Source organism: Apteryx mantelli, chromosome 5 (assembly GCF_036417845.1).
Source record: "Apteryx mantelli isolate bAptMan1 chromosome 5, bAptMan1.hap1, whole genome shotgun sequence".
NCBI classification, from domain to species: Eukaryota; Metazoa; Chordata; class Aves; order Apterygiformes; family Apterygidae; genus Apteryx; species Apteryx mantelli.
Window position 1 is genome coordinate 6,797,446 of NC_089982.1, and position 24,692 is coordinate 6,822,137.

Consider the following 24,692-nt stretch of genomic DNA (forward strand, 5'->3'; position numbering starts at 1 on the left):
AACATTCACACTAGTTTGTATGATGGAACAGATATTTAATATTGGAAAAGCTTTTTATAAAATATAAAAAGAAAAAAAAAGAAGAAACAAAAAAATAGAAGTTATGCTAGTACTTTGATAACTGTGTGGGAAACGAACATCTCGACATGGGCTCTCACACCTCCACTCACAAGTGAGTTATCTGTTTAAACACAGCCGTTTGGGGTGTGCAGGACAGATGTTGAACTTCCCATGCAGTGTCTCTTCCTCGCTGCTTTACTTCACACGCAGCCTCTTCCCTAAGCACGTTCCTGAGAGCCAGATATTCCCCTCAGCAGCAAAACAGCTCTAGTGAGAGCAGTTTAAGCCTAACCCAGCTGCTCCCCTGCGTTGCAGTGAACGCTTGCAGCCCCTCAGTGGGTGATCGGGGGGGCGGTGACACCAGGTGCCCGGCGGCTCGGAGACGCCTTTCGGCGCGTTGCTGCCCCCGGGCTCTGCGCAAGATGCAGGCGGCCCCGGGCGGCGAAGCCAAACGCAAGCCCTCACCCGCCTCAGCGGGCGCAGCCGCTCGTACTTCTAACGCCGCCTGCTGGGAAGGGAGCACCCGGGGCCGGCGGCGCGGCTGCGCCTTGCCGCCGCTACCCGGGCGCCCCCCGGCGGCCGGCACCGGCGCCCCTCACCGCGGCTGCCGTTGGGGGCCCGCTGTCCCGCCCGGCTGCCGGTGCCCCCCCTCTGCCCGCAGCGCCGGGGCCGCCGGGAGCACCAGGTAGGGGGCGGCCGCGCCGGGAAGCAGCGGGGGCCCCGCGGGGCGGCCCCGCTCCCCTCCCCGTTCGCGGCGGCTCCTCGCCGGGCCCGGCCGGGGCGGGGGCGCCGCCCAAGGCCGCTTCTTCCCGCTGCCGGGGCCGGGCCGTGCGGGCGTGGCGGTCCCCGGACCCCCGAGCGGGCCCTGCCCCGAGACCCGGCGGGGAAACGTCCCCGAGGGCAGCGGAGGACCTTAGGGCAGCCCCGGCGCCCCTCACGCCCGGGAGCTTCCCCGGGGCCGGTCCCTGCCCGAGCAGCCCGGGGTCTCCGCGGAGAACCGGGCACGGGGCCGGGCTGCCCCCCGGGTTCGGCTGCCTGCTGGGGCGGGGGGGCCCCGCCGGCCAGGCACAGGGCGCCCTGGGGAGAGGGTCAGAGCCGTTAGCGGATTTGGGCAGGGGCAATGCGGCAGCTTCTTCTCTTCTCAGCCCGGCCGTCAGCGCCAGGAGGCTGCAGAGAGGCACTGGGGCGCCTGCAGCTGGACCGACAAAGTCTTTCAGTGTCTGAGCCCAGCAGCGAGTGCAAACGCTTCCCGCACACTGGTGTGTTGCAGCCAGCGTCTCCAGGCTAGCTCTGAGTAGGTGAAGGGAACGAGCCCCAGGCTGTGCTGGGAGCCCAGGTGGCCCCAGGCGGCCCCACCATTCCCAGCAGGGACTGCCAGGCTTGCTGAGCGCTGCCCTACCGGCATGTTGAGGTCAGGGCTTCAGGGCTGGGTATATGAACTGGGAACTCCTGCTTGACAGAGCTGTGTCCTTGCTGCAGTTCTGCTGCTATGTCCTCACAGGGGCTTTTGTCAGTGCAGGTGATGCTGTGGCAGTGCAACGAGGAGTCAGAAATGCTCAGCCATGAGCCTCCGTGAGGAGCACAAACACCTGCCCTGGGAGAGGAGTGTTGGAGGACACAGGAACTGCAGGAAATCTCGGGTGAGCACCCAGGCGCAATGACTGAACACATTGAAGCCTTGCTGTGATGTTGGGGCCTGTGCTGGGGGGCCCAGCAGGGCTCTGGCTGACAGCCAGAGGCCCAGCAGTGCCTGAGGAGTCTCCAGGGACCCTGCAGCTGAGGGGGTGGGTGGGTGGGGATTGTCTCCAGGGGTGCACGATGGGAGCAGGGTGTGGGGGCTGCAGTGACAGGCAGCTAAGTGCTACACTCATGGGAGAAACCGGCAGGGTCAGGCACGCATGAATGCTCTTAGCAAGCCAGAGCCAGGAAGGTTGTGTTGGAGCTGTCATTTAGGAAAATCCCATTTTGGCTTGTAGCATCAGTTTGTACTCCTTGTCCTGGGGTGGGGGGGGGGAATGGTTTGAGGGTCACTAGAGGCAGCAATGCCCATGCCCCTGCAAGGGCTCCCCATGTGGCAGCCACCCCCCTGGGCTGGGGCACCAGCTGTGGCAGGGTCGGGCCAGGGGGTCATGGCTGCGCAGGGGCTGTTTGGGGACAAAAGAGGTTTCTGTACCTGCAGCCCCAGTGCTGAGTGCAGAGGGCCACAGGGTGCCCAGAGGGGTGGGCACACAGAGCTAGGTGTTGCTGGCCCAGAGCGCCGTGTCCCCACAGGGCCCATGCAGGCCATGGGGGTCAGTGGCGGTCTGTCTGCATGGCCGGGGAGCGCCGTGCAGAGCTGCCAAAGCCCTTGCGGGGCAGGTTTGTGCCTTGCGTTGTGCAGGACAGGTCACTGCAAAGGGAGGTCAGGAAAGCTCTGGTGACCAGCACTGCCCGGGAGCTGCTGCTGCCAGCACTCCCAGCACCCACCCCGACCTGTGCCCAGTCAGCGTTGGTGCTGGAGCTGCGCTGGGCCGGGGAATGGCCCTGTCGCAGGGCCTGGGGTTGCTCCTTATGGTGCTGGGCCTCTCCTGAAAGACCCTTCAGTTACTATTTTTTACTTTTACAGGGACAGAGGAGCCCCAGCAGCGCCATCAGAGACAGCCGGTGCAAGTGCCCTAGCGTCGCCCCAGCACTGGATCTCTGACACTGCCGCCTGCGTGCAGAGCCTGGGACAGCGTGTCCAGCAGGAGGGGCTGCGTCCCTGCCCCTCTCACCCGCACGGGGACGTCGGGGCCTCGGAGGCGCTTCCTGGGGAGCCCGGGGGCATTTTCCCCTGCTGCCTTCTCCCTAAATCGCCTGCAGGGCTTGTGTCACTGCTGAGGAACAGCTCCAGCCTCATTGCCTGCCTCTGCGTCACGTCCAGGGGTGCAGACACCGTGCGATGTTCTCGCACCTCCTTTCTGCGCTGGGAAAGGGAACCAGCAGAGCCGCGATGCAGAGAGGCAACGTGAGGTTTAGTTCGTCCCTGGCAGAAGGCACCCAGCTCCCTTCTCCCAGCAGCACGACTCCACTCGCCTCCCTCCTGCCCTGCGCGCGGTCCCGCTCCTGGCTGGGGACGACCTGCCTGCGCCCGCCTGGCTCTCGGCCTCCGCAGAAACCCTGCTGGGATGGGAGTACAGCGCCAGCTTGGGACAGCTCAGCTCCAGCTCGGGCTCCTCACAGCAATCTTGGGGACTGACAAGGTCGTAAATCAATCACTGTCACAACTTGCGTATTAATATCATCTTTAATATTGCACACACATTGCACAACTAGTTTATGAACATTATATACAAATTGAATAATTATTCCAAGTCTTGTACAAAGGGTGAATAAACAGTGGAACTGGAAGACGGTGTCTGCTCGCGTTTCCTCCCCCCAAAGGGCCTTTTGCGCCAGAAACTCTCTCAGACGCCAAGTTTGGCCTGGTGCATGCCAGCCTCCCTGCTGTCAGGGCGCATGCCGATGAGCCCCCACCTCCAGTGAGGGTCTGCGGCCCCCTCCCACCCCTCTTGCCCTCCCACCACCCGCAAAAAGGGCCCCCTTGGCCTCTGATTTTGGGGCTGAAAACAGATGACTTAGTCTCTGTTTTCAAGCCCCAAAAACACAGCACTTGCCTCTGGTTTTGAGCCCGAAAACACAGGACTTGGCCTCCCTTTCTGAGCTCAAAAAGGCAGGACTTGGCCTCTGTTTTTGAAACCCCAAAATAGCCTAAGAAACCTGTTTTCAGTCTCCAAAAACACAGGACTTAGCCTCCCTTTCTGAGCCCCCAAAGTGCCCAATGAGCATGTGTTTTGAGGCCCAGAAACACAGCACTTGTCAATGGAGGCCAGATCCTGCAGCTTGGGGACTCAGAAACAGGTCCAGGGGGCTGTTTTGGGGGCTCAGAAAAGCAGACTGAGCCCCAAAACAGCCCACTGAACCAGTTTTCAAGCCCCCAAAACGCAGGACTTAGCCTCTGTTTTTGAGCCCCAAAACAGCCCCATCAACATGCTTTTGAGGCCCCAAAATGCAGGACTGCGAAAGGGAAGCGAAATCCTGCATTCCTGCAGCTCAAACACAGGTCTGGGGGCTCTTCTGGGGGCTCAGAAATGGATTATGAGCCCCCAAAGCAGCCCACTGGGCCTCTCTTTCAGCCCCAAAAGCACAGCGTTTAGCTTCCCTTTCGAAGCCCCAGAGCAGACCCTGATCCTCTTTCTCAAGCCCCCAAAACAGCCCACTGAACCTGTTTTTGAACCCCCCAAAAAACAGGACTCAGCCCCCCTTTCTGAGCTCTCACACCAGTTGCAGGAACCCGCGTTTGAGCGCCAGGAACGCAGGACTCGGCCTCCGTTTCTGAGCCCCCAAACCAGCCCCCGGAGCCTCTTTGGCAGCACCAAACCCGCAGCACTTGGGCACAGAGGCTCAGCCCTCTGCTTCACCCTCCTTTCACCCCCCTCCCAGGGCTGCACCACCCCGTGTCCGAGCCCCACCACAGCGCCCTCAGACCCTTCCCCAGCCCCCAGGCACCAGCCCTCCCCTCCCGGCCCCGGGGCAAGGGTTTTTTTGGGGCTGGGGGGGAGCCCCGCGCGGGTCGGGCCGTGCTTGGGAACTGCGCCGGGGGGACCCTCCCTGCACGGAGGGCACAGCCCCGCGGCGCTGCGCAGCCCCGGCGGGCCGGGCGGCCGCTGGGCTCCGGCCCCTCCGCCTTTAGCTCACTCCGCCGCCAGCCGCCGCCCCAACCCCGCCCCAGCGCCGCTGCTCCGCGCCCCGCCGCTCCCGGCACCGGGCAGCACCCGGCGGCAGCACAGACGCGCCGTCACCGCGCCGGGGCCCGCAGCTGCCTCCCGCCCTGCGCTCGCCCCGCAGCCGCCTCTCCCGGCCGCCCACAGACCCCGCACCGCCCGCCCCCCCACCGGCACCGGCACCGGCACAGGCACAGGCACTGGCCCTGTCCAGACCCCCCGGCCCGGTTCGGGCAGCCCCGGCCGCTTCCGCACCGCTTACCTGCGGCCGGGCGGCCCCGCCGGGGCAGCGCTCGCTGCCGCCGCCGCCGCCGCCAGCCGGGAAGCGGCAGCCCCGCGCCAGCCCGGCCCGGGTGCCCCGCACACCGAGCGCCGCCGCCACCGCCCGCCCCCCGCCCCGCCGCGACTCTGGGGGCCGGAGAGACCGCGCAGGCGCCGGGAAGGGGCCGCCCCGGGACCGCCCCGCCCCCGGCTCCGCCCCCGGCCCTCCCCTGCCCCAGCCCCGCCCCACCACGTGCTCCCGCCCCACATCGTCCTCGGCTCCCGCCCCAGCCCCGCCCCGGCCCCGCCCCACCCGCACCTCCGGCACCACCCCACCCCTCCTGCCCCGCCCCCGACTCCGGCTCCGCCCCCGGGACAACGGCCGCGGCCCAGAGCCGCGGGGACCCGGGCGCAAACGGCGGCGGCGGGGGCGAAGCGACTCGCGGGGCCCCGGCACAGAAACACCCCCGCTGCTGCGTGAGGCTCCAGCAAGGTTTATTTCAGCGACGCCTCGGAGGCTGCTCGAGGCCGGTGGCGCGGAGGAGCCGAGCGGCCGCCTGCTGCACCCGCGGGTCCCCGTCGCCCCGCAGCACCCGCAGAGCTGCAACGGCACCGGCCGCGGCGTTGGTGCTGGCACCGGCACCAGCCCCGGCCCCAGTCCTGGCCTCCCCGCAAGGGCGACGCGGCCCCGCCGCTGCCCCGCAGCCGCTTGCTGGCTCAGCGAGCGCTGCGGTGCTGGGCCCCAACTGCTGCGAGCCCCCGGGGCGCCGCGGCCCCGTCACCTACCTGCCGAGAGCAGCATCGCCTCCTCCCCCGTCAGCCACTCGGTGCCCGCGTGCTCCACGAGGACCCCTGCGTGCACAGGGCAACACCCGGCATCAGGGCGCTCTCTCCCTCCCAGCCCGGCCACATCCCACCCTGAGCACCTGCTCCACCTTTCCCGCCCCCTGCAGCCCCCGCACCCCGCTCCGGCCGCCCCCACGCAGCTCCAGCCCTGGGCAGACGGGCAGAGTGGCGACGCGGGAGGCAGCAGCCGCAGAGACGCCCGCTCGGGCTCACCAGCGATGTCGAGGGCCGCAGCCTGCAGATCCACGCAGCTCCGCAGGAAGCAGCGCCGGGTGGCGATGTACAGCGCCTGCTGGTGCTCGGGGCTCTCCTGGGCCTGGGGCAACACGGGGACACACTGTCCTTCTCTGCCCAAAAACGCCCCCGCTGACCCGCGGCAAGCAGGGCGCACGGATCGCGGGGCGCCGAGGAGCCGGAGCAGGGCCGGGAAGCACGGCCGGGCCCGGCGCCAGCCCCGCGACGGCGCCCTGCCGCCCTCGGCGTGTCGCCCGCTGCCTCCCTCGGGGCCGGGAAGGGCCCCGCAGCCCCGTCGCGCCCGGGTGCGCAGCTCCTCACCAGCTGGCTGCAGATGTCGTCCTGCAGCTCGGCCGCGCTCAGCCGGGTGTTGACGGCGATGCCCTGCCGCACCCTCCTCAGCCCCAGAAACGGGGCGCACAGCCTCAGCGCGCCCTGGCACGCCTGCCAAAGAGAGCGGAGCCTGTCGTGGCTGCCCTGGGATGGCCAGGCCCTTCCCAGCCCTTCCCAGGGAGCTCGTCGTGCCACGCTCGGCCGGTGCCGGCCCTGGGCCCGCAGAGGGGGCGCCCTGGGGGCGTTGTCCCGGCAGGAGGGAGACTTCCCCGGCCTTGTCCCGGCACCCTGCAAACAGCACCACTGCCGGGCGGCTGCGCCCATGAGGCCACTGCGAACGCCCGTCCCTGAGGGGGAGCAGGGACCTGGGGCAGGGACGGGCGCCAGGGACAGGCCAGGGAAGGGAGGCAGAGGTCTGCGACGGGACCGCGAGGGTGCTGGGGCGGCTGCCCTGGGCATCGCAGGGGCAACCTTGCTGGGACACTCTCGGGGATGCTCTGCAGAGACCCTGCAGCTGCCGAGCAGGCAGGAACGGCAGAAGTGTCCCCACGGGCACCGCGCGGCTTCACTTTTTGTGTTGCAAGCAAGTTCCTGCGGCTCTGACCATGGAGGCTCCCGGGTCTGGGTCCCGCAGGTGGAGGACGAGGCTGGCCCACGTATTTGCCAGTTCTTCGGTGAAGAAAGACCTCCACCTCCTCGTGGCAGAGGCGGCCAGCACCCCGTACAGGGTGAAGGCCGCCGAGCGCAGCGACGCCTGCTCCTGCAACCGAGAAACCCCAGCTGTCAGGTGGGCAACTGGGACACCTCGGACAACTGTTTCTGTAACACCCGAGCACTGCCAGTCGAGCACAACGTCCTGAGAAAGGACCCCCAGAGGGGGTCACAAATAGCACCTCCTCCGTCTTCCCCAGAGAGAAGTGTCTTCCCTGAACCCTCCCGGTGTAGAGCTGCCCTTGCCCACACCACCCCTCTTGGACGAGCCCGCGAGGGAGCCTTCGAGCAGCCGTTAGACAACACCGCTCACTTACAGCATCAAAGAAGGTCCTTGTGGCCTTGGCGAGGTCTTTGAAGGTGGAGCCCACAGCCTTCCCCTTCAGCTCATCCACCACCTTCGCCAGCGCCAGCAGGCTCTCTGCCACGACCTCCGCCGAGGCCACGTCCTCCAGGCCCCTCTGCAGCGCCTCCAGGACGGCTCCCTTGTGCTTGCGCAGCTGTGAAGCGTAACACACACACGCACCTCTCGCTATTCCTGCCTCTGACCGCTCATCTTTCCCGTTGCCTCCGGGGCTGAAGCTTTCAGAAACAGCCCCCGAGCAGATCGCAGCCCAAGGGTCCCATTGGCACCTCAGTCCCCTTTGCAACCCGGCTGATGCCCGAGAACAGAGCGCCTTCGGGGCAAAGACTCACACTTGCCTCTGCTGCTCTGCCCACTCTCTCTAACCCCTCCGCGCTCTCCACCTGCATCTCTCCGGTCATGCAGGGGCTGCGTTTCACGTGGAGGAAAGCCCCTCTCACCTTCTCCGGTGCTCCGCTGACCAGATTGCCCAGGCCGCGCGCCGCCATCTGCCGCACGGTGCTGCTCGGGTCCTGCGTTTTCTCTGCCAAGGCCCCCAAGATCGGCTGAAAGCACCTCCATTCCTGCAGCGCTGGCTCCTTCATCAGCTGCAGCACAGCAACCCGGCCGTCAGCATCGGAGACGGATGCAGACCAGGTCCGGGAACAACAACCACCCCGGGCTCGACACGAGGAAGCCCCACAAGCCCGGGCTAACTGCCCCGGTGCCCAGCAGCTTTCCTTTGGGCCCGGCCCAGGCTGTGGCTTCGGGGATGGCGAGCTGCTGGGGGCAGCACTGCCCCGTGCCCGGGGGAGGCCTTGTGCCCGTGTTTGGGGGGAGTTGGCCTCTGGAGAGGATTTGCATTGGGTCCCGGTGGTCGCTCAGCAGAGCTGCTGAGATCAATCGAACCTGGAAGCACGTCCTGGCTGGGGTCGGGGGAGGCCCTGGAAAGGGGGTCACTGATAGAAAGCCCATCTGCATTTCCTCCGCCACCAGCAGCAGTGACGAGGACCGGGACTGAGCGGTTTGGAGGGGCAATAGCATCCCTGGCAATAGCACAGGGGAAGGACGGGGAAGGGGGCAGGGAAGGGCAGCTCCCAGGAGGCCTCCTGCAAGGGGGGATCCGCTCCCGCCTCCACTGCGACACTTTCCGCCAGCACCTTCCCAAAGAGCAGCGTCAGGAGAAAACCCATCCCAAACCTCCCTCTCCCACCTTCTCGCTCACCTCCGCAAAGAAAGCCGCAGCCATGAGCCGCAGGTTGGCCGAGGGGGCGTCCAGCCACTGGGTCAGCACCAGCACGACGGGCAGCGAGATGGTCCCGGCGCGGAGCAGCACCCTGCGCACAGAGCACAGGCAGGCGACAAGCAATTACACAGGCAGGCACCTGGCCTCGGCCCCCAAAATTCACCTGCTCCTGCGCAGGCTCTGGTGGGCAACTCGGAGACGCCCAGGCCAAGGGGAAGGGTCCCGCCAGCTCCAATGGGGTCGCAGCCACCCCAGAGCAGCGAGGCGCCTCCTGGGGCTCTCACCCGGTCAGGAGACCGACGCCGTCGGGGTGAGCCCGGGGGTCTTCCAGGGCGGCCCAGGCTCCCTGCTTCCTCAGCAGCCACAGCCATTTCCCGTCGAGGCACGTGCGCAGCACCGCCTCTAAGGTCTCCAGGGAAAGCCTGGGGGAGAGAAGAGCAGCCAGGCCTGAACCTCGGCAACAGGCATCTCGGGCAGCGCAAGGGAAACGCCGCCGCCGCCGCCTGCGAGGCCTTCGTTCACTCAGGCTCAGCCTCGCCGAGGGAGCTGCAAATACCCCTGAAATGACATCTCGCAACCCTGAGGTCTGCCAAGCTGCACGAAAACTGGCCTTTTCACCCTTCCTGATGCCCCAAACGCACTGTCAGCACTAGAAAACCCCAAGTTTCTAGACTTCACGCTCACACCTTCCTCCCTGGGAATCAAAGTTCCTCCAGGAGAAAAATGGAAGCAAAAACAACCAGAATCAGTTTCCCCACCTCGGAGACGGGGCAGGACAAAGCGCTGCCTCGGGGCCATGAGCGAACATGGCCTGGTTACGGGGACCCTGCGTCTCTGTCCCGCTGCCTCCTACCTGCAAGGATTGTCATCGCTCGTGTGTCCCTTGAGGAACAGCTTTCGCTGGCTGCTGACTTGGGGAAACGGCATCTCCTTTCCCAGCGTGGCGCTGATCTGCTTCAGCAGCACCGGGAGCAGCTCCGGGAGCAAGCGCTGCACAGCCTCTGAGGTCTGCAGCGTTGACACCACCTCAAAGATGGCACGTGTGATCTGCAGAGAAATTCAACCACAAGCGGCCTGTGAAAACAAGGCCTTTTCCCACCTCTCCCCTGCCCGCCTCGGGCACCTTTACCGTCTGCAGTTTGGCTTTCGGCAGCAGCCCTGCAGGCTGCCTGGCAGCAGCAAAGGGTCTCGGCTGCCCCGCTGCCAGCGCTGCCCAGGGCCCAGCACGGCACCCCGCGCGGTTCAGGGGTGTTCACAGTGTGCACAGCGCACAGCGTCCCTCAGGCCGAAGGGTTATTTAGGACGTCAGGTGCGAAGCTGCAGCAATGTGTCTGCCAGTGCACGTACCTTGAGAGGCTCCAGCGCAGCCTCATCATCGTCGGCCTCAGGCTTGGCAGAGCTGGTCCTGGCTTGGTCGTTTCCTGAGTGCTTCAGTTTTTCCATCAAAACCCTCAGGAGCTGGTTCACAAAGAATTTCCTCCCCAGGACCCTCCACAGCTCCACGGTGTCACTGCAAGGCAGCAGAAGTTGCCCCGTGAGCCCGCAGGCTCTGCTACCTGTGATGCCCTTGGCAGCGGCCAAACGCTCTCCTGGCCTCGAAGGGCCTGGCGGGGGCCAGGCTCTGGGCACCGGCTCTTGCCACGCTCAGCCTTTCTCCCCCCGCAGCAGCACGATCGCCTTCTCCGCTGGCTCCTCCTGGCCCCGTCAGCGGTGGGTCCTGCCTGCCCCCAGGGCCGGGCCAGTGCACGTACCTGTCCATGGGCAGCCGCTTCTGCAGGAGGCTGTCGATGACGGAGCCAAGGTGGTAGCGGGCCAGCAGGGACACCGCCTCGAAGAGGACGCGTCGCAGGGTGTCCTGCTGCATGGTCGGCATCCGGATGTAAATGATGCTCAGGATTTCTGGCACCTGAACGCAGACCAAAAGAGCCGTCCTCTGCAGCCTTCCCTCGTCCTCCCGCACAGCCTCCCACCCTGGGCCTGTGGCCCCAGAGCCAAACCCGAGCGCAGCAGAGCCCGAGCAGAGGAGGTGAGCAGAGGCTCCGGGATCAGGCTGCCGGCACTTGGATTCGATAGAGCTGTTGGTGCTGCGCACGAGGGGCGGCTCTGTAGCCCCCGGCACCTGCACGAGGCGCACGGCAACGGCTGAGGCGGGAAGGCCAAAGCCGCAGGGAAAAGGCGCCTCTCTCACCTCGGTGAATAGCTGTCCCCCGCACGTCTCCAGGAAGGTGAGCAGCCACTCGCCAGCTGCCTGAGCACACGCGGGCCTGACCGACAGCATCCCGTCCAGGGCGGCAGAAAGGAAATCCGTGGCCTGCGCTGGGGGGATGTGTTTGCAGACGATCTGGGCAGAAATCACAACCAGGAGAGAGCACATCACAGGTCTGCTCCGGCTCTTCACAAAGGAGAGGAAGCTCGAGCGCCCGGGCAGTGGGGCAGTTCGCTAGGCCTGCAGGGTGCGAGTGCTTTACAGTGCAGCGGCGCAGGCAGGGCCTGGTGTATTCTGGGCGGCCGAGAGCTCTGCAAGTGTCTCCCCGCGGGCTGTTTGCTTATACACAGAGCCTGGACCCTGCCTGCGCTGGCGGCGCCAGGTACCTTTGCGAGTCTGGAGGAGGCCTGGAGCAGAGCCTCGGCGTCTGGGGCTCCCAGCCGCTGGCACAAAGGCTGCACCTCGTCCTCCTCGGCCCCCGTCTCCAGCGTCTTGCCTGCAGCGAGCACCAGGAGGAAAGGAAGGGCAGTGAGGGGCACGGAGACCCCACCTCAGCCCACGGGCTGTGAGGAAGCAAGAACGGAGCCCAGCCCCGCGCAGTCGTGGGGCGCGGGGGCAGCAGGGGCCCGGCTGGCCGAGGCTGGCAGGGGGCTGCCCTCACCTCGTATGCGGAGGAGGTGGCCGAGGCAGGCCCCTGCCCGCTGGCGGGACGTGGCCAGCGAGTCGCAGACCAAAGGCGCCAGCAGTCCCACCATGGAGCCAAAGGGCCCAAAGGAGTTTTCTCCCTGCGGAGACAGAAGGCCGACGAGAAGGTCGCAGGCGGCCCCGGCGGCCGATCTCCCTCTCCCGGCTGTGCTGCCGCCTGAGTCCTGGCAGGGCATCGGGGCAGGCAGCGGTGCAGCCCCATAGCCCAGGAGACCCAAAACCCAGTGCCCAGCCTGGGGCAGAGCTCCCTGCCGGGCCGCAGCCAGCGGGGAGAGGGGACACAGCACGCGGGGGGTCTCTTCTCACCGAGAGCTCGAATCGCTCCTCGTAAGCGCCCAGCAGCTGGGCGCAGGCCTGCAGGGCCCTCTCCCGCTCCCACTCCTTGGCCGAGGTGAGCCAGTACTCCAGCACCTGCGCAAGAGCAGACCTGTCTCACAACGGGCGGCCCCGGCGAGCCCGGCCTGCCCAGCGCCACCCCAAACCTCTCCCTCCCGCGCAGAGTCCTGCCGAGGAGCTGGTGCCTCTGCAGCCGGCGGCGCAGCCCCTTCCCATCCCCGGCAGCCGCTCATGGAGGGCCCCGGCGCAGACGTGCCCCACGGCCACCTCGCGCCGACCCTGCTGACTCCACGGCCCAGCTCTCCTGCACACCCTTCACCCGACCCTGGGGACGCCTTCCCCGTCCCCCCACGGATACTCACGTGCAGCATCTCCGTGAGCCAGCTGGAGGTGAGCTCTTCCTCCAGCAGGGCTGTCAGCAGCTCGCCGAGAGCCCCCATGGTCTGCACATGCGGACACTGCGAGCGGGAGAGAAGGACGGGCGTTGGGCCGCACACGGAGACGCCCGGCTCTGCCGGAGGGGGCAGAGCGCAGCGCGGGCTGCTGGGGGGATCCCCCGGAGAGGCTGGGAGAGAAGGGCCGCCAGGTACCTGCACGGGCAGAGCGTTTGCTGCTGTCGCCCCTTCCTCTTCCGCGGGCTCCAGGGCAGGCAGAGGCATCACGCTCTGCAAACACTGATCCAGGAGGTCGCGGTTTTCCTCCCGGGTCAGCGACGGCTTCAGTTTGCTGACAGAGAAAAAGGAGACCAGAAAAGAGTCTTCCTACCACTCCCCAGAGCGGGTCACACGACACCCCCCCCACAGCCCCGGCGGAAAGACCCTACCTCAAGTGCCCCACGGCCACAAACGCCTCCTGCCGCACCGGGGACGCCAGGCAATCCCGGGGCTCTGCCTTCACGAAGCCCTGGAGGTCACAGAGACACGCGCACGGTGGGCAGCGGGCAGCCACCGAGAGCCCTCCCGCCGCCAACAGGCTCTTCTGCTCGCCCGGCCCCAGGCACAGGCGCTGGGCGCCCGCACGGCTCCCACAGCGGCACCGGGGCCGGGCAGCCGCCCCACCGCGGACAGACCCGCTGCTCTGCCCAGCGACGGCCACCGGGCACCAGCACCCAAGGGCCCCGCTGCCCGGGGACGAGGCTCAGGGCGCTCGAGAGGTCGCGCGCGGCCAAGGCAGAGCATCGCCCCTCGGGGCGCCCGGCCTCGGGGCTCAGCCCCAACCTCCCCGGCGGCACAGTCCCGGCCCGGCACTCACCAGCAGGGTGCCCAGCAGCTCCCGTTTGTAGCAGAGCTCCCCGCGGCGGGAGCCCCCCGCCCCCTGCACGGCCCGGCTGACCTCGGCGACGCTCCGGATCAGGCTCAGCTTGAGCTGCACGTCCTGCGGCCCGGCAGAGAGAAACACAGCGGCACCGATGAGGAACTCCTCACAGCGCCAAAGGCGGAAAGAGGCGCACGGCGGGGAGTCCAGCCCCGGAGCACAGCGCCGAAGGGCGACTGCGGCTTCCAGGAGCCTCCGGGACCTGGGCTCGGCACACGGCTCGGAGGAAGGAAGCCTCCTCTCCCCTCCCGGGAAGAAGCTCCCCCTGGGGAGGCACGAGCTTTCCTCGCTACCTACCGCAAGGAGACCCCCCCACCTCTGGCCTGGGGAGCGGGAGAGCCGCTCCGGCACGCCTGCGATGGGAAAGGTGTGCGGGAAGGGCAGGAAGCAAGGCCCCACGGGGCAGGACTTACCTTGGCGGAGAAGGCGAAGCCCAGCACCTGCAAGGGGAAAGGGCACAGAGTGAGAGGCAAGGAAGCGCGGCGCACAGACGCAGGACACGCAGCAACGGCCCCAGAGCGCACAGGCGCTGCGGGACAGCAGAGACGGACCAGCACTGCTGCGTCGCCCTCCACCAGCACAGGCAGGGCACAGTTGCCCCTGGGGCACTGGGGGGACTCGGGGCTCGCAGGAGTTTCAGGGTTTCAGACCCAGAAAACGCCCAGAGCAGCTGCAACGCGGGGACAGGGACATGCAGAGGGATACGGGCTGGGTTTGCGACTCGGCCTTCAGCACAGACCCCTCCTCGGGGCTCTTTCCTAAGTGACGGCCCGTCGCGATGAGCTCCAGCTCGGAGCCGGGCTGGGGCAGGCGGCACGTCCGTGTGGCCGGCCCTGCGCCCGCGCACCCACCTGGCAGCTGGCGCGGTAGTGCTGCAGGATGTGCCCCACGATTTCTCTCTCCACGCGGGCCGGCAGCTGCTCCCGGGGGGCGCAGAGCGCGATCCGGCTGTAGGCCAGCACGAGCGCCGTGTGCATCCCCGCTCTCTTCCCCTCCTGGTATTCCTGCGCCGTGGGAGAAGCCACGAGACGTCAGCCCAGCACCTCCGTCGCACCCCAGCTCCCACTGCCTCCCCACCAAGCAGCTGCCCCACTTTCCACGCAGCAGCCACCACTGCGCTGCTGCTGGCTTAGAAGTGAAAATAAGGCAGAGGAAAGGCAAGCCAAGACCCCCGGCATCCTTTACCTTCAGGCGATTGAAAGCCCCAGACACTGGCCTTTCCTCCATGCAGGCCCCAAACTCCTGCACCACCTCCAGGGCAAGGTGGAAGTGGCTCTCGGCAGCGCCAGCTACAACAGAAATCATTCCCTGCAACACAAGAGGAAGGGTGAGTCGGCCTCTGGCCCACACTCAGCTGCAGCAAGCTCCGAGCGACACTTGCGATATCGTCCCACAGACACAGCAGCGACAAGGACATCGGAAGAGCCTGGAGCGCTCTGCTGGGAGACATCACTGCTCCCTGGAAACACAGAGGGGCTCCGGGCAAAGCAAGGGGACAAGAGGAAACTCACCTCTCTCTCCGACTCCTCCAAATAATTGGTTCCTAATAGATATTTCTTCAATTCCCCACGGACGTAGGGCACGTGCTGACACGCTGCCAGCGACATCCCGATGGCCTTATACAGGAAGGCCTGGAAGAGAAGAGGCCACCGCAGACGTGGTCACGCACAAGGTGGCGGCACAGAGCCGGGCCGTGACGCACCAGCCCGCACCAGGCACAGCTGAGCTGGCCGCGGCGCCCGGCCGTTCAGCCCAGCCCCGCTGCCCAGCGGCGCGGAGAGCAAAGCCTGTCTGGGGAAGGCCCGGGGAGCCGGGGAGCCCGGCCTGTCCGCAGAGGGCAAGAGCTGCAGGCACAGCCCCGGGCAGCGTCCCGGGCTCTCCCGCCAGCGCCCACCGGGAACGGGAGCAGGAACGAGGCCTCGGCAGGGACCCACCTGCTCCCGGGACAGCCGGGGGTAGCTGCCCATCTGCTGGCTCAGCTCGAAGCTCAGGCCCATGGTCCAGGCCTGGCTCTTGATCGTCTCCAGCGACGTCCTCAGGAACTAGGGGAAACACCAGTTGCAGCAGCCTCTCCCCGGCCCCTTGGGCCAGGGCTGCTCGGCAAGCGCCCGGCGCTCCTGCTCTCTCCCTCCCTCCAAACAGGGAGCCCGAGCGACCGGCCCGCTGTCTTTCGTGTGTTTCCTGTTCTCTAAACAGAACTGGCATTTTCCTTCTCAGGTTGCCCCTGCTCCTCGTTAAGTTTCCACCCACACCTTCCCCCTCTTTCCCACCAGCATTTGCTGCCCTCGCAGCAGCGCTCTACCTCAAGCAGCAGGCGCTCCCACTCGGCAGAGTCCAGGCAGCTCTCGCTTTCCCCTGCAACACCAGAGCAAGAAAACACTCCGTGTTACTTAGCACCAGAGAAGAGCCCAGGGGTCTCCTCTGCACTCAAACACCCGCCAGGTCCCACGCCAGAAAGGGCCGAAGCCGGGAGGCTCGAGCCCCAGCGCCCAACTCTTTGCAGGCCCCAGACACCTGATGGACCCTGGGGACGGGGGCCAGCGTCACTGACTCAGGTCGGCCACAGACCCGCCGGTCCCGATCCCCATCGCTCGGCTGCAGCTCCCAGAGCAGACCAGGCCGTCACACGAGGGCACGGACCACGCACACACCTTTGCACCAGGCCACGTTTCACCCACCCCCAGGAGCGCCACGTCCGGCCCTCCCAAACACCCACCCAGCAAGGACACCGGGGGCTGCAAAACCTGCTCGTGGCAGTGACGGGCAAGAAAGGCCCCCTCCCCTGGAGAAACTGCTCCGGGGCGTCAGCGCTCACTCCCTGGAAGGGGGACGGCTGCAGAGCAAGCGCTGAGAAACCCAGGGCCAATTGCCCTCCCTCACCCCTCTGCACGCTGCCTTTTCCTGCCTCCCCCGCGGCCTCTCCAGCCTCTTCCTCCCCGACAACGACAACGGCACTTTACCTTCCAGGTACTGCAGCAGGAAGGGGATCTTCACGGCCCACACCGTCCCCACGGCGCCGTGGATCTCTCCGCACAGGGCCTGCAGCAGCCGCAGGGCAGCGACGCCGCAGCCGCTGCTGGCATGAGGAACCGCCGCCACCACCTGGCAGAGGGCAGGCGAGACCTGGGCTCGGGGCGGCCGGAGGAGCAGCGGCTTCTCCCAGCAGGGAGGGTGGTCGCTCGGCCCCAGCCTCTCCCGTCCCCTCGAGGCCCCCAAAGCGTCTCCCCGCGGCCCCTACTCACCAGCAGGCGAGCCAGCAGGGCCTGCGGCGTCGGCAGCTTGGCTGCGAGGAGAAAGAAAGGCCGCTGAGAGCTGCGCCACCCACCATACCCTGCCCCTTTCCGGGTCGCGCAGCCCCCGTGCGGCCCACGGGCTGGTGACCGGCTGCGCTGCCGCAGCCCTGTCCCGGGCGTTCCCAAGGGCTCGGCAGACGGAGGCGCAGGCAGCTCCAGCGCGGCTGGGAAACGCTGGGAAGCAGAGTGACACGGGCTGCCCCGGCCCCCGGCACAGCCCGGCACAGCACACGGCAAGAGTTTCGCCTTCCTACCTCACTCCCGGAACGCCACAACACCGGGCTCCTCCTCTCCGTCCTCATGCCCTGCTCTCTCCCGTCTCTCCGCCAGCTCTCGGAGGCATCGGGAGAGTGGCACCAGCGTGCCCGTGTACTGGGCTGGCACCACGTACTGGAGGAGCCGCGGCCACAAGAGCTGCAGGGAAGAAGGAGGCAGTTCAGCACCTCGGGGCTCCCAACTCAGGGCCAGCTCAAGAGCCCATTTTAGCTCCGAGATGGGAACAACGCTGTGCATTTCCACTCGCCTTGTGCGCATAAGGGCCTGCTTGGGGAGCAGTTTGGGGAGAGTGGGGCAGGGAGGCAGCAGCAGGGCGCCGGATGACTTACTTTGGTCATCCCCCTGACGGAGACATCCAGAGAGCGCAGGATGTCCAAGCACAGGGCTTGAAGATCTGCTTCTTCCTGCGCTTCTGCCTGAGAAAGGTTCCTCTGCGCCTGCAGACACAGTTTGGGCAACACCAGCATCACTCCCTGTCCCTGAGATGGGAGGCTGAAGCACCAACCACCCAGCGCTCCCGTGATGCTCCCCTGGGAGCACCCCCCTCGGGAGGCAGGAGAGAGCAGAAAGTCCCACACAAGGGGCCAGGTCCCAGGTGAAGCAAGGACTAAACAGGCCAAAGCCCTCCCCCGGCATCCTCCGAGATCCCCCCGAGGAATGGCGATGGGGACACCGCTCAGCCCTCTGCACCGCTGACTGCAGCCCTGCTGTGGGGGGCTCCCCATTCCCAGGGCGCCCGCAGGGGCTCCCAGGACACCCTGGGCACAGAGCAAAGCCCAAGCGTCACACTCTGCCCTCACCAGTCTGACGGAGGCCTGGCTGAACCTGGCGAAGACGTGGGCCACCAGATCCCAGGCCGAGCAGCTCTGCACGCTGCAGCTGAGCAGCTCCTTGGTGAAGCGCAGAACTGCCCTCGCCACCTGCCACGGAGGAGGTTGCAGTTACCCCCTCTGCTCAAAAGCCCAGGGGCACCCGCCTTCGCACCGATCCAGCCCGTGTGCCCTCTGGGGAGACCATGCGGGTGCAGGAGACCCCTCTGCTCCTGCCGTCGCTGCCATGCAGGAGAATTTCCACGGGGAAACGCTCGTCTAGGCTCGACCCCCAGCAGCAGCCCCGCTGGGGGCTGGCCAGGCTCTGCCCCAAGCCACAGGTTTCTCTGACGCCCACCGCGCTGCCGCCCCTTGCCAGCCAGCTCACCTTCCTGCTGGGGTCTCGCAGCACAGTCCGCACCGCCTGCACAAGCAGCGGCAGGCTCTGGCCTCCCTCCGCTGCTGGAAAAGATGGGCAGAGGCGTGCGCTGAGGCAGAGCCCTCGCTTCCGCAGGGACCTGACAAAGCTCCCAGCTTGTTCACACACGAGCGGCCCAGAAAACCGGGCACAAGACTGTGACGGCCGAGGAAGCAGCAGAGTCCCCCAGTGACTCCGTTTACAGACACAGCTGTGTGACGGGACCGTCTGTTATAACAACACAGAGCACTGCAGAAACGCGATGGGTCCCTGCCCTGTCACTGAGCGCTGAGCACCGTCACTGGAGCATCGCCGTTTACAGCTGCCCCGTCACATCCCTGTCCCCACAGCCACATAGCAGCTCGGCTGGGGAACAGGCGCTTGGCAGCTTGTTTCGGGTGTTTGTACATTACTTGCAGTCGTGTCTGTCCCCAGCCCGGCAGCCCAAACCCCTGGCCAGCCTCGCTGCGCCCCGCACCACTGACCTGCAGAGCGCACCAGGGCTCTGAGCAGATCCAGGGACACCACGCGAGCGGCCTCGCTCCTGCTCCCCAGCTGCGAGTGCAGAAATGCCACCGTGTGCTCAGGGCAAACTCGGGCTGCGAGGGAAAAGTCGTGCTCTGCCTTAGCCACCCAGGTCTTCCCCCACTTCAGAGGTTTGGGAGAGAGCAGCAAAGGCGCAGCGGTGTCCCGCGCAGTCTCCTGCCCTCACCCAGCAGCAGCACGCAGTAGGACAGCTCTGACCGGTGCTCCTCGCTGGGCTGCTTGCTTTCATCACTGAGCTGTGGGAACAAGGCGCGCTTTACAACTAGGTGCCTAGTGTTTAGCCTTCCCCCTCCATCTCTCCCTAGGCAGTCCGAGCCCTGGGATGGGACCCACAGCCAAAACCCACCCCACCCCACTGAGGTGCTGGCCACCTCCAGAGGTTTGGGGCGGCCGCGCTGCCCAGGGGCCGCGAGCTGAGCAGGTTCAAAGGCTGCGCTCGGGGTCTCTGGGCTCCAGAGTGCTGCAACGTGGCTGAAAGGGACGTTGCTGGCTGAGCTGGGCTCTCCCCTGAGCCTGCGCACAGCAGCCACAATCAGCTCTACAACAGCCCCGAGACCCCAGAATGGGAGAGGACTCCAAGTATCTGCAGAGACCTGCCCTTAAGGCAGGTCCCACTGGAAGGATGCTCTGCCCGGACGTCCAGCAGGACTTTCCCCTCAGCATGAATCAGGTCTGCGGCACCCAGCGCAAGCGGTGCAGGGTCACGCTGCCCTTACCTGGCTGTGCACAGCGGTGCTGATGGCCTGAACCTTCTCCTTGCCGATGGGGATCTTCACTTCCCCCAGAATCTCAAGAAAATAACTGAGACCCTGCAAGGAAACGGGGGAAGAAGAGTGGGGCTGTCACCTAAAGCAACGTCTTAAGAAAGGAAACCCAGCATTTCTGTGAGGAAGTCCTTAACTCCAGCCCCCAGGAAAAAAAACCAGCCCTCCTGCACGGGGCTTCTCGGGTGTCCTTCCCTCCCAGCAGCAGCCTTAGAGGGCCTCTCCTCTGGACGGAGCCCGTCTGATGACCTTTCCCAGCACTTCACACCCCTCACACCTCCCCTCCCCGCCAGACGGGGCTGGACGGCGCCCGGGCGTTAGAGCAGAGCCTCTCGCGCGCACGATGCCCCAGGGACAGGGGTCGAGGCCTCCCTTCCCAAGGAGGTCGGGCCTCGGGGACGCTCAGCTCCCTCTCGGCCCCACCTGGGCTGCTCTGGTGCTGCCCGAGAAGCCCAGGAGGCCTCAAGCCTCCCCTGCTCTCTCCCTTTCTTCTCAAGGGGTCCCGGCTCCTCCAGGCACCCCACAGCACCTCGCAGCACATGCACACACCCCATGGCCCCACCATGCCCCACATAACGCCTCACCTTGGTCACCCGGGAAGTGTCCTGGACCTGCTGATACTGGCCCAGGAGCCAGGGCAGCTGCTCCCACACGTGCCCGCGGTGCTTCTCCTCATGCAGGAGGAGGCCCATCATGGCAGCCATCGCCCCCAGGACGGCCTGCTTGACCTGCAGGGAGGGCAGCGAGACGCTCTTCATCGGGGCCCAAGGTCCTGCCACCCCGACACAGTCTGCCCCCCCACAGAGAGGCATTTCCCTGCTTCCCCTGCAGGAGAAGGGCTTGTTCCTGAGCACAGGGCACGTCCCCAGCCCTGGCCCCCCCGGCCCTGCCCAACGGCCCCCGCATTCGCCTGCTTCCCGGCAGGGCGGCCCCGGCCCCCTGCTCCTGGGCACGGGCAGCGCCTGAAGCTGCAGTCCCGCACGCTGGCTGTCGCCTGCCACCGTCCACACTGCCACCGCATCGGCAGGGTCTGGCTTTGGGCGCTGCATCAGACACCCTGCACCCTCCCCGGGCGCCTCTCCTCCCACACGGCCCTCACGCGGAAAGACGGACAGACCGCGACAGCGCTGCTGCCGCTGCGGGGCTGGGACGGCAGCCGTTCTCACCTCCTCCTCCTCCTCGCAGCCCAGCCAGCTGCCGACCACGTGGCAGAAGAGCGGGGAAACGCTGCTGCAGAACTGCGCCTCCCCCATGCGCGGGAAGGGGCATTTCTCCCAGTGGCGCAGGTAGGTGTTTGCGGCCTTCGCCCACTGCTCCAGCACTGCAGCGAGAGGAGCGAAGGAGGGTCAGGAGTCTGCGGCGGGGAGGAGACCTCGCTCCGCCGCCCCGGCCCTTCCCCTCCCCGCGGGGCCGACACTCACCGCCGCAGACAGCGCGCAGGGTCCGCCTGCTCCCCACCTGGCTCAGCATCGTCTGCAGGGCGAAGAGCGTCATTCCCACGAAGGGGACGCACCGCAGGGCTGCAGAGAGGGCAGGGCAGAGGCACAGAGCGCGGCCGCCGTCAGAGGGAGCCGGGGCAGCGTGCGGGGACACCCCGGGGACGCGCGGCGGGGTCGGGGGGCGCCAGAGCTGCCCGAGGGGCTGGGGCAGGCGCTGGCGTGGGGAGGGCTCGTGGGAGGGGGCTTGACGGGGTGCTGGTGCCTGCCCCAAGTGGGCAGCGGGGCAGCCCTTCGGGGGCCTGGGAGGGCGGCGGGGGCAGAGCCCGCCACGCTGGCTCTCCCGCTGCTCCCGTCCGTAGCTCACTGGGATGGGGGCTATGGCCGGGCCCCGGCCGGCCCCGGCAGCCAGCGAGGGGCACCGAAACCTTGCAGCCTCCGGCTGAGCACGGAGCATTTTGGGAGGAGTGGGCAGGATCCCTTCTGCCGGTTACCACAGAGCGTAGCCCCGAGCCGGAGGCCGAGGGCCCTACCGTAGCTGCTGGCCAGCTTGCCCAGGGTGACAAACACAAAGTCCTCCGAGATCTCTCCCAGGGCCCGCATGTGGCGCTGCAGCTCGTACATGACGCTGTCGAAGTGGGAGCGGGCCAGGGCCACCAGGACGTCGCTGGCAGCCGTCCGCACGTCCTCCGTCACCCCCTGGCGAGAGCAACGAATCCCCCCTCAGCGGGAGAAAGGCCGAGGCAGCCGGACAGGCTGAATGCGCCGGGGCCCTCTGCAGCAGGGCTGGATACGGCCTTTTCTCGTGCGCAGGCGTATCCACGGGGAAGGAGCTGTCACAGGGCGTCTGGGACCCTCTGACGGGTCGTAGTGCTAGACACAGGTCCTCAGAGCCCTCCTACAGTTTACAAAACCACGCTCTAGCCAGCCGCCTCTGGCTGCCTTCGGAGAGGAGCAGCTCACCTGGGCCGCTCTCATGTCCTTCGAAGCCGCTGCGATCACCCTGCTCAGGACAGCGCTCTGCAAGCAGCCGTCATCGCCCTGCAAGACTCTCTCCAGCTCTCGGTACGTCTCCGCTCTGTCGCCCTGGGGACACAGCCCAGAAGGGAAGAGCTTGGCCTTGCTTCTCCTTATCACCAGGGAGCCCCAGAGCTGGGGACACGGGCCCCGCCAGCGGCAACATCCGCAGCATGTGCGGTTCGCAGGAGGGCAGCGGTGCCCTTGGGAAACCGGGGACCCTGCTGGGCCCCTGCAAACCCACGCGCAGCACAGCACAACGCCCCCGCCTCACCTCCTCGTCTTGCAGGCGGTTTGACAGAGAAGTCACCTGGTCAGCCAAGGTGGGCACGGCTGCAGGGATGGACTCTGTCGCCCTGCCTCCATCCTCAGGAACGGGAGGTCGGGACCAGCAACCTCCGCAAGAGAAGAGACCCTCTGAAAAGAGAGGAGGAGAGGATGAGCGTCAGCTCTGCTGGCCTCAGCTGCCTGCACTGTTTCGGGGCAAACGGCTCCCCAGCCTGGAGAGAAATCCTTTCCCTCAGCGCTAACTCTGCAGCCAGGGCTGTATCAGCAGGCAGGCAGCCGGCAGGGCCAGGGGAGGGATTCCTCCCCTCTCTTCAGCACCAGTAAGACCACCCTGGCTACTGGTGCAGTCCAGGCTCCTTACTAAAAGATAGAGATGATATAATGGTATGATATAATGGAGTGGGCCCAGAACAGAGTCCTCAAGGTGGCTGGGGGCTGGAGCACATGATATGCGAGAGCAGGCTGAGAGAGCTGGCTTTGGTCAGCCTGGAGAAGGGGAAGGTAGAACAGTGTATTGCTGCCTGCAACTACCTAACGGGGGATACAGAGAAGATGGGGCAAAACTCTTCTCAGAAATGTACCTGGACAGGATGAGAGGCAACAGGAACAAGTTGGAACATGAGCAATTCTGATGAAATATTAGACAAAAACTATTTCCCATGAAGGTTTGGGGCTGAGCTGCTGGAAAGCAGCTCTGCGGAGAAGGACCTGAGGGTCCTGGTGGACAAGTTGACCATGAGGCAGCAACGTGCCCTTGTGGCCAAGAAGGGCAATGGTATCCTGGGCTGCATTAGGCAGAGCATTGCCAGCAGGTCGAGGGAGATGATCCTCCCTCTCTGCTCAGCCCTGGTGAGGCTGTATCTGGAGGACTGTGTCCAGTTCTGGGCTCCTCAAGGCAAGAGCTCCTGGAGCGAGTCCAGCGGAAGGTTACTAAGATGATGAAGGGACTGGAGCATCTCTCCTATGAGGAAAGGCTGAGAGAGCTGGGCCTGTTTGGCCTGGAGAAGAGAGGCCTGAGGGGGGATCTTCTCAATGTGTATAAGTATCTGAAGGGAAGGTGTCAAGAGGCTGGGGCCAGCCTCTTCTCAGTGGTGCCCAGGGACAGGATGAGAGGTGACGGGCACCGACTGAAACACAGGAGGGTCCATCTGAACATAAGGAGACCTTTTTCACTGCAAGGGTAACAGAGCACTGGAACAGGTTGTCCAGCGAGGTTATGGAGCCTCCAGCCTTGGAGATATTCCAAAGCAGTCTGGAAACAATGCTGGGCCATGTGCTCTAGGTGACCCTGCTTGAGCAGCAGGGTTGGACTAGATGATCTGCAGAGGTCCCTTCCAACCTCAACTGTTCTGTGATTCTGTGAAGGTGGTCAAACACTGGAACAGGCACCCAGGGAGGCTGTGGGATCTCCATCCTCAGAGATATTCACAGCGTGACTGGACAAGGCCCTGCGGGTCCTGCTTTGAGCGGCAGGTTAGACTCCAGTGCACAGACGTCCCATCCCCCCTTGGTTATCGTGCGAGCATAACGCCCAGAGCCTGCTGGGTTTGGAAGCAGGGGGCCTCTGCTACCGAAACAAGGTGGATGTTATCAGAGCCACCAAGCCCATCAGGCCTGACTCCTCATGAGGCAGCCTCTAAGTCCCCTGCACTGCTGTGTGGAAGTGCAAAGCAGACCAACAGCTCTGCACGGTTTGCTCCATTTGCCATCTCCCTCACGGTCGGGGCACATTAGCTCCTTGGGTGGAAAGTGCATGAAACGAGGGCCTGGAAGGAGCTGCATGGGAGCAAGGAGGAGGTTTTCTCCTGAGGAGCCGGTGCACTTGTAGGGTCCAGGGGAGTTCCCGCAGCATCAGAAATGGCCAGCCCTGCTCAGTGGTGCTGAGGGTTCGTGCTCGGGATCTCCTGCAGCCTGGCCCTGGCCCGGCCCCAGCCCCGGCCCTGGCCCCGGCCCCAGCCCCTCACCTCGGAGTGCCCGGAGTCTCCGCATGGCGCTGGGCCAGGGACAGCGCTGCTGCGCCAGCCCTGCGTGAGAACAGAGTGGGACCGTGGGGACCCGCTCGTACGCGCCACCTTCACCGCCGCAGAGCGCTGCGGCCAATGAGGGCCTGCCCCAGACACGCCCGCCTGCATCACAGAGGGCTTCCAGCCAATGAGGGCCTGTTTGGGGACACGCCCCTGCGCATCACAGAAGGCTGCTGGCCAATTAAGGCTCACCCTGGGACCCGCCCGTGCACATCACAAAGACCTGCCAGCCAATAAGGGCTGTGCTCCAGGGCCACGCCCACTCAGGGCAGGGGACCGGGTAGGGCAGCAGGCAAAGGACTCCAAAGTGCCCCAAAGCCAAATTTCCCCATTCCCCTCAATCACTCCAATCTCCTGAGTTTCCTTGAAGGGGTCTGGTCACCGACTTGGCCTGAGCAGCGGCTCCCAGCCCCTCCCGGCTCTGGGTCCTACCCTCGGAGCCAGAGGTGACCTGCTCTCAAGGGGGCTGATTTGGCCTTTTCTC

General features: G+C 66.0%; 2 protein-coding genes and 1 long non-coding RNA gene across 3 annotated transcripts; 1 reads left to right on the plus strand and 2 right to left on the minus strand.

The window, feature by feature from the left end:
* The first annotated feature begins 635 nt into the window (after positions 1-635).
* Positions 636-3,429, plus strand: LOC136992166 (uncharacterized). The gene is made up of 3 exons (XR_010884230.1): positions 636-745; positions 1,580-1,700; positions 2,666-3,429. It is a non-coding gene; the product is annotated as an uncharacterized lncRNA (long non-coding RNA).
* Positions 3,430-5,541: 2,112 nt separating this feature from the next.
* LOC106496078 (maestro heat-like repeat-containing protein family member 2B) lies at positions 5,542-14,245 on the minus strand (the record flags this gene model as incomplete). Its single annotated transcript, XM_067296986.1, has 22 exons — positions 5,542-5,664; positions 5,850-5,915; positions 6,123-6,225; positions 6,465-6,587; positions 7,081-7,236; positions 7,505-7,687; positions 7,992-8,138; positions 8,756-8,867; positions 9,061-9,198; positions 9,630-9,823; positions 10,124-10,286; positions 10,528-10,682; positions 10,965-11,117; positions 11,369-11,478; positions 11,644-11,767; positions 11,994-12,098; positions 12,386-12,481; positions 12,614-12,749; positions 12,847-12,926; positions 13,275-13,397; positions 13,751-13,777; positions 14,189-14,245. Coding segments are annotated over 22 exons (2,652 nt in total), but the record flags the coding sequence as incomplete, so codon positions are not given.
* Positions 14,246-14,638: 393 nt separating this feature from the next.
* LOC136992130 (maestro heat-like repeat-containing protein family member 2B) lies at positions 14,639-24,173 on the minus strand. The gene is made up of 18 exons (XM_067296987.1): positions 24,149-24,173; positions 22,171-22,313; positions 21,843-21,965; positions 21,413-21,578; positions 20,865-20,963; positions 20,610-20,764; positions 20,028-20,171; positions 19,396-19,488; positions 18,846-18,915; positions 18,104-18,177; positions 17,707-17,826; positions 17,236-17,343; positions 16,909-17,044; positions 16,580-16,620; positions 16,298-16,439; positions 15,640-15,692; positions 15,272-15,379; positions 14,639-14,968 (listed from the first exon to the last, which is right to left on the minus strand). The coding sequence occupies exons 1-18, from the start codon at positions 24,171-24,173 to the stop codon at positions 14,639-14,641; spliced, it is 2,130 nt and encodes a 709-aa protein (XP_067153088.1).
* Positions 24,174-24,692: the final 519 nt, after the last annotated feature.